This window comes from Rissa tridactyla, chromosome 19 (genome assembly GCF_028500815.1).
Source record: "Rissa tridactyla isolate bRisTri1 chromosome 19, bRisTri1.patW.cur.20221130, whole genome shotgun sequence".
NCBI lineage: Eukaryota > Metazoa > Chordata > Aves > Charadriiformes > Laridae > Rissa > Rissa tridactyla.
In genome coordinates, this window is record NC_071484.1 from 8315240 (window position 1) to 8323587 (window position 8348).

The 8348-nt window shown below is 64.1% G+C and overlaps 1 protein-coding gene across 1 annotated transcript; it reads right to left on the reverse strand.

Annotated features, from left to right (window-relative positions):
* Positions 1–1692: 1692 nt before the first annotated feature.
* On the reverse strand, positions 1693–4646 carry DLX3 (distal-less homeobox 3). The gene is made up of 3 exons (XM_054224600.1): positions 4328–4646; positions 3768–3958; positions 1693–2034 (listed from the first exon to the last, which is right to left on the reverse strand). Exons 1-3 carry the CDS (start codon positions 4644–4646, stop codon positions 1693–1695), a joined length of 852 nt encoding a protein of 283 aa, XP_054080575.1.
* Positions 4647–8348: the final 3702 nt, after the last annotated feature.

Here is an 8348-nt window from a genome sequence, read left to right on the forward strand (position 1 = left end):
CCGTAACACCGATGGGAAAGCCACCGTCTCCGCAGTGGCAGCGAGTGTCGGTCCTGCAGGGTCGGTGCCTTGGTGGGGGTCCCGTCACTCATGGTGTGTCCCCAAAGGGGACACCGGGACAGCCCGGCCACCCTCCCAGTTTGCACAGCCGGGAGCTGACTGGTTCCCAGCAAGAGGAGTGGGAGGCAAGCGCCAGGTCTCTGCGGGAGTTCAGGGAAGACTCGGCAAACCAGGAATAAAGTTGTCCCTCCCCAAATTCCCTCTCAGCGGGGCAAAGTGGGACGCGGGGCGAGCCCCTGCCCATCGCCCGGTGCCAGCCCCAGTCCCCCACCGCCCCCCAGTTGTACCCCAAAAAATGGGGTGCAGGGGACGCAGGGGTTTAACTCCGCGTTTCCCGAGGCAGAAAACTCCCGAGCTCCACTGAAAACCTCCCAAAAAATGGTGTTTGGAGCCTTCAAATTCAAAGTGCTTTTATTAACATTTATAGACCAGGAAAGCAGCACAGGACGCTCGGAGGCAGCCCCCGGCCTTAGCGGGGGCTCCCATCAACCAGGGCTTCTTTCTTTTTTTCTTAAAAAAAAAAAAAGCAAAGAAAAAACAAGACCGAAACCAGTTTGGTTTGGATCAACTTTATACAAATGAACCTTATGTACACTCTCTTTTTTCCCCCGTACACCCCTATTTATATAAGGCAACATAAATAAGATCCTCGGGACTGTACAACACATATGAACACTTCTTAAAACTGCACTTTCTGCTTTTAAAAAAATAGCATCACTCTCTTAAAAAATAGTAAAGAGGTTTTTTTTTTTTCTTTAAAATGTGTTGTCGATTTATTTAAAAAATAGGCATTTTGCTTTGCCGTTAGCTTAAATGACGCAGATGGAGGCACTGTTAGAAAACGGACATTAGCACAATTTTTCTCTTTAAAAAATAACTTAAGCCATTCCCAAACTGTTTAAATATTAAAATATTTTCTCTCCCCGCTCCCCCCCCAACTTTTTATTTTTTATTTTTAAATAACCACCTTATTGTGCGAGCATCGTCCCGGGCGATTCCTGCGAAGCTGCCACAGAAGCGGCCGCGCTGGGGGGGTCCCGGTTTGTTCCCGTGGGGTGTCTGTGGGCCCCCAAACTGCTCCCAGTCCCCGGATTTCGGGTGCCGCCAGCGCGACGCACATCCCGCTCCTCCGGCATCGGCAATGGACACCCACTGTCTGTCCTCGTCCCCACGGGCTCCATCCCGACCGGGACGCGGGTGCCCCTCGCACCCTTCCTGGGTGCCCACCCGCACTCGGGGGGGGGTGTCACGGCCGCCCCCAAAGCAGCTCATTGGGGTGGCCCCAAGAAGCAAAGCTCCGGTGAGGGACCCCCCGGCGGGACGTGGCTCCTTGGGGGCCGTTTTTATTAGGGGGTGATGGAAAAAAGAAAAACAAAATGCAATAAGAAGAATTCTCCACCTTTTTCCTCGCCTGCCCTGGGCCGGGAGATTCTGAATTTAACCTTTGCAGTCCTCTTGTTCCTGAGATGAGCCCGGAGAGGAGAGGATATGTAAGCGTATATCTAGGGGTGCGTGTACATGGGTGTCCTTTTTTTTTTAAAAAAAAAAAAAAGAAGAAAAACCAAAAAGTAGGGGGGAAAAAAAAGGAGGCAAAGGAGTTCTGCCACTGTCTCTCGTTCCTGTCTCTTGCTGTTAATAGACGGCGCCGGTGTTGGGGGGTGGCCCCGGGGAGGTGTGATGCATCGTGGTGGCCGGCGGCGGCTGGTGGGGTCCGTGGGGTCCGCTGAGGGTCTGGGGGTGATACCAGGGGTTGTGCTCCTCCAAAAAGCCGGGGGAAGAGCTGTAGGGGAGCGGCTGCGGGAGCGGGGTCCGGCCCGTCGCGCTGCCGTGCGAGTTACTGTCCCAGACGGCCGGGGAGGGGGGGGAGTTGCAGGCCATGGAGTCGCTGTTGTTGGGGCTGTGCTCCAGCGGCACCTCGCCGTTCTTGTAGAGCTTCTTGAACTTGGAGCGGCGGTTCTGGAACCAGATCTTCACCTGGAAAGGGAGGGAGAGGGGGGGGTCAGCGCCCCGCCACCAAAAGGGGATGCTCGGGTTTGAACGGGGCGCACGGGGGTCGCAGGAAGGGGAGGCGGGATGGGGGTGACGCGGGAACGCCAGGCACGCGGGAAGGGACAAGGGACGTGGGTGTCACGGAGACCCCAGAAATACGATGCAAGGTGGGAAGGGACACAAGGGACATGGCTGTCACGGAGAGCCTGGACACACCGTGCACCGCGGGAAAGCGCCCAGGATATGAGCACCATGGGGACCCCCCCACACGGTGTATCGCGGGAAGCCCCCCAGGACATGGGTGTCATGGGGACCCCAGCCACAGGGCGCATCGCGGGAAGGCACCCGGGATGAGGGTGTCATGGGGAACCGGGACACACCACGCACCGTGGGAAGGCACCCGTGATACGGGTGTCATGGGGGCCCCGGGGACGCGGTCCATCGCGGGCAGCCCCCCCCGGGACATGGGTGTCGTGGGCAGCCCGTCACGCCATGCATCACGGCACGCCGGGCGTCGGGAGCGTCCCCGGTGCTGGGTGAGGCGGCGGCGCTGGACGCCCTTGGCCCCCGGGGAAGGGGTGGAGGGGGGGCGGTGGTTGTCACCCAAACAGGATGTCCCTCTGGGAGCGGGTGACGCGCTCCGTCAGCCCTTTGCCGAGTTGTCCCCGATTGCTTCATCGCCCAAGGGAGGAGGAGGAAGGCCGGGTGCCGGGGAGCGCCGCACCAAGGGCGGCACAAGGGCGCCGGCGCCGGCCCGCAGGCAGGGAGGGCGCCGGGGACGGGACGGGGTGCGGGGGAGTCACGCGCTGCGGTGACAGCGGTGACAACCTGCTCGCCCTCACACCAACAGGTCGGCGGGGGACGATTTGTCCCCATGCCAGGAACAACCCAAAAGCCAGGGTTTAGCCCCAAATCTGGGTGGCTCGTGGGGAGGAGAAGCCCAAGGCGCCCATCCCGGTTCTTCCAGTCCGGGCTAAAGCGTCACCCCCAGCTCAGGGTCCTGGGGCGGGATGTGGCTCCTGTCCCAGATTCCCTTCTCCCTGCCTGGACCAAGCGGGATGGGGGAGACGCAGTGCCGGGGGGACGGACCCAAGGGGAGCCCCAGGTTCCGTCCCCCAGGTCCCCGCGCTCCGGCTGGACTCGGGGCCAGGACCTGCTGCTGGGATGGGGTGTCCCGAGCACCCCGTCCCAAGCACCCTGTCCCTTGTGTCCCGTCCCGTGTGTCCCGTCCCAGCTGGAATTTAGTGTCCCATGTTCCCAGGAGGCCGGGTGCGTTGCTGACCCAGGACGCTGCCATGCGCCGGGGCAGGATTCAGCTTCCCGGGCAGCGGGGCAGAGCACGGTCTGGGACGTGGCTGGCTCCGGAGGGGGCGGGATACACCCCGAAACCCGGGAGCGGGGCATGGCTGGGGTCTGTCCCCTCTCTCTGCTCCTTCCCTCCCCTCCGCCTTCTCCCTGGCAGCCCGGATCTGCTCCGCGCAGGGAAATCCAGCAGCAGGGACCCCTGCACCCGCGAGCAGCAGGGACCAAGCATCCCCGGGGACCCCCAGGCCCCCCCACCTCTCACCATCCAGCTGCAAACGGAGCCCCCTCCCAAATCCCCACCGATTGGGGTTTTGCAATGGCGGGGGGCAGCTCTGGCTCCCCCTCTCGCCGATCCCTGCCGCCCGTAGCTGGGAACTGGGGTGGTGGGAGGTGTCGGGGGGCTCAGCCCTTACCTGGGTCTGGGTGAGCCCCAGCTGGGCGGCCAGTTCGGCCCGTTCGGGCAGCGCCAGGTACTGGGCTTTCTGGAAGCGGCGCTGCAGAGCCGCCAGCTGGTAACTGGAGTAGATGGTGCGGGGCTTGCGGATCTTCTTGGGTTTCCCGTTGACCATCCGCACCTCCGGCTCCGGCTCCTCCTTCACCGACACTGGGCAGAGAGCGGAGGTGTGAGGCCAGTGATGGTGAAGGGACCCCGGTGCCGACACCCCCTTCCCCTCCAGCTCAGGGTCATCCCGCGTGGCGTGGTGGCACTGCCCCGTCCCCTGGGACTTTCCCCGGGACGGCCACATCCAGCGCAGCTCCATCCCGCTGCATCCCCCCCAGCAGCACCGGGGATGCTGGAGGGGACTCAGCCCCGTCCCAACAGCCCCCCCATCCTTCAGCGGGGACAACACCCCCTTGGCCACCCCGTCCCCAACTTGGGGGACACTTAGAGGGGGGCAACTTGGTGAAGGTCCTGCCGCAATCCCAAGGGATGAGCGGGATGGATACAGCCCCTCTCTCCCCAGCGTCCTACCTGCTTCTTGGGCTGGGAGCTGCTGGTCCCTGAAGTGGCTGTACTGCCGGTAGGAAGGGCTGTAGGAATAGTCGGATTTGGGCGAGTAGGTGCCGGCGGCGCCGATGCCATTGAGGTTGAACTGGTGGTAAGGGTAGTGGCTCACGGGCTGGCTGTAGGACTGGCCCGAGTAGTAGTCATGCTGGCCGGTGTAGTAGCCCAGATCGGTGACGGAGGACTCGGGTAAGGTGGGAGAGTCCTTGGAGGCGGCATGGCAGCTGAGCGAGCCCGAGAGGTCGGTGAGGATGCTGGAGAGCTTCTTGTCGAAAGAGCCGCTCATCGCTGGAACCGGGGTGGGTGGGGTGGGGGGACCTGCCCGCCTGGCTGGGGACCCCCCAACCTGGCGGCTCCGGCTACCCGGCGTCAGGCCTGGCGTGCCCAGAGCCGGCTTCTCCGCAGCGGCTCTTGCGAGGAGCAACCAAGAGACTGTGCCCAAACCTCCAGCCCCGGCCGCCTGCTTAAAGCCTTTAATTAGGGAGCAGGGCAGGGTGGGTGCGCATTCCGATTGGCTCCAGAAATATTGCCTGGGAGGCAAAACAGGCTCCTGCCTCCTCTCTCTCTCTCTCTCTCTCTCTCTCTGTGTTTTTTTTACTCTTTCTTTCCCCCCCCCCCCTTCTTTCCCTCTCTCAAGAAACAACAAAGAGTGGGTGAAGGAGGGAGAAGGAATAAATAAAGATCGCAGGCTCCTGGGTGCAGGAGCAGTGGGGGGGAGCGGCTGGAAGGGCTTCTGGGGACACCGTGCTACCTGGGGGGGGGGGACGGACGGATTTTTCGCAAGGGGATTGGTGCCCCCCCCCTCCCCCTCGGGACTCTTGGTGCTGCGGGGGGATTTGGAGGGGGAGCAGAGTGGGGGGGTGTTTGCTGGGGGGTGGGGGAGAGGAAGGGTTGGGGTTAGGGAGTAGGATGGATCCGGGCTTGGGGCTGCGGGGGTATGTTTTAGACCCCCCTGCTCTGCCCCCCCATTTTCTCTCAACAGTCGCCAGCGTCTCCCAGTTCAACACCGTCCCCAAGGCAGAGCCCCCCCAGCCTCACGGAGCAGGAGACCCTCACGCAGCCCAAAACTTGCCATCCTCCACCTGCCTCGTGGGGTTCTGGGGACACACACACACACACCCCCCCCCGAGTTCTGTGCCCCTCTCCCACCCCTAGTCCTGACATCCCCCCCTGCTGCCCTAAGACCCCCCCAGCAGCGTCACCCCACCCGGGGCCCCAGGCCACCCCCTGCCACCCCCGGACACTCGCAGGGTTGTGCCCAGCCACCCCCTCCATCCCGCACCTGGGGAGGGGGGGCCCTTTGGGAGGGGGGACTTTTATTTTGGGAGGGGGTGTCTCTGCCCCTGCTGGCAGGTCCTTACCCCTGGGGGGGCTGCGGGGGGGCGGATCCTTAAGCCTGGCCGGGGCTTTTCCCCTCCTGCCCCCCCCCGTGGGTCCCCCCCCGGGGTTGCCCCCCCCGACCCCCCGCCCTGCCAGCGGCGCAGCGCGGTGCAATGGCGCCACCTGACGGCCGCAGCGGGGACCTGCGCCAATCGCCGGACCGCGGGTTCGAGTCCCGGCCCTGCCGCCACCGCCGGGGCGCGAAGTGGGAAAAAATCATCAAAAACGCGAATAGAATGGAAATAGAAATAATGGAATTGGAATAGGAAGAATAGAAATATAAATTAGAAACAGGATTAGGAATAGGAGAAATAGAAATAGAAATTAGGAATAGGCATGGGGTAAAAACAGGAACAGGGATAGGGATAGGGTTAGGAGAAATAGAAACCGGGAAGGGGAAGAGGAAGAGGAATAGAAATAATAGAAATAGATAGAGCTCGGGATCGGTTCCAGAGGGAAGCAGCCGGGACAAGGCAAACGCGTGACCCAGAAGCAGTGCGTGACGGCACAGACTCGCCTCCCCGCCTGGGAAATGTAATTTGAGATTTGAGGAATTAATTCGGAGGGGACGGAAATGTCTGGGTCAAGCCCAGCCCTGCCGCCTGTCCCGCTCGGAGCTCTGCGGGGGCCTCCCTGGGGAGGTTTCCCAAGGTCCCGGAGGAGCCGCTGGGACATCCCCGGGTCCCCAGCCTGGCTGTCCCTCCGGCCGGACTGTCACCAGAGCTGGCTCCTCCTGGGAGAGGGTTTCTCCAGCAGGAAAAGCCGGTTGGGGAGCTGCGGGCCGGGGAAGGCAGCTGGGGAGCGGGGCGCAAACAGGGAGCAAACAGGGAGCAGGTCTGTGCAGTCCGGAACCAGTTTGGGACTGGGAGGCACTGGTGCCTCCGGCTGCCGGAGGCTGCTCGGACAGGCTGGCTCCTGCTGCAGCCCCAAACCCGGGAGCTCATTGTGGGGCGGCGCTGGGGGGGGGGTCAGTTTGGGTGAACTGGGACAGTGGGGGTGGCAGAAGGTGCTGCGCTGGGGCGCCCGGGGGTCGCGGTGGGTGGGTGCACGGGGGGCTGGCAGGGCTGACCACACCAACCCCCCCCCCCCCCCGCTCCCCGCCGTCCCCTGTGCCCTCGACCAGGCTGGAGGGGCTCCCCGCCCCCCGGGTTCTCCCCGGTGGGAGCCCCAGCAGTGCCCGCGGGGGTCCCCTCGTGTCCCCACCTCTGCCACAGCTGCGGGAGGGGTGCGGGGGGGGCGACCCAGCGGACCGCGCCCACCCAAAGCATCCTTGGGCGGACATTGCCATCTAGTGGCCTTTTGAAGTCATGACACCCCCTCTTGGGCGGCGACACCCCCTCTTTGGGTGCTCACACCCCGCCTTGGGTGCGAACACCCCCCTCTTTGGGAGCTAATCCTCCCCCGGGCCGACAATACCCTTCCCTGGGGGCTAAGACCCCCCGCGTTGGGTGCAGGTACCTCCCCGTTGGGTGTCAACATGCTCCTTGCGTGCAGACACCCCCTGCTGGGGTGCTGACACCCCTCCTTCGGGTGCAAACACCCTTCTTTCGGTGAAAACACCCCTTTTTCGGGTACAAACACCCCTCTTTGGATGCAAACACCCTTCCTTGGGTGCAAATAGTTCTCTTTGGGTACAAACACCCCTCTTTGGGTGTAAACACGCTTCCTGGGGTGCTGCCCCCCCCACTCCCCCGGGTGGCAGCCAAGGCCACGGGGCGAACCCCTGAAACACCCGACAACCCGGTGGGGAGAGAGATCGACCCATTGTGCCCAAAAATGTCCCCAAGCCGGGGAGGGACACGCACCTGGCGACGCAGCCAGGGCTCTTTGTCCCCGTGCCGAGGGCTGTGTCACCTGCCAGAGGGAAAATCCACGTGTCCCTGGGGAGACAGTGGGTGTTTGGGGTGCTCCGAGCCAGGATCGGGGCCAGACAGGCTGGGGGACGTTGGGACAGGGGCTGGGGTTGGGGACAAGGGACAGGCCCCTGCCAGAGCCGTGTGCCGGCTGCCCTTGGGACTGTCCCCAGTGCCGTCACTCTTTCCAGTGACATCGTGCAGCGCAGGAGCCGTGCCGGGGCGCGGGGACGCCGGGGCGGGGGACACAGGACATCCTGCAGCCCCCCCTCACCCCACCCGGGGGTTTCCTGTCACGGGCGGCTCCCGGTGACCTCTGCCGCCGTTGGGGACCACAGGAGCCGCCGCCGCCACCTCCCCGGGAGGCAAGCGGTGATGCTGCGGCTGCAGCCGCCTTCCCCGGGGACGGCGCCGGGGAGTCCCTGTCCCGGCGCGGGGTGGCTGTCCCGGGGCACGGCCGTGGGCCCGGGCCCGCTCGTGGGGTCCAACCTTGACCCCCTGCCAGGCCCTCGCGGGGGGGGGCGGGCTCCTGTCCGTCCAGCCCCTGGGGACCCCCCCTGGCCCTCGCAGCCATCCCCACAGCCCCCCGCCGGGTGCCGCAGCCCTGAGGACCCAGCCAGGAGGGAGGGAGGGTCCCGGGAGCCGGTACCGGGCAGGGAGCCGGCGCATTCCCGGCGTTCCCGGGCGGGCGGACGCCGTGGGAGGCCGGGGATTTTCTCTGCCTCCCGTCCCGCCCCGGCAGCTCCGGGGCACAA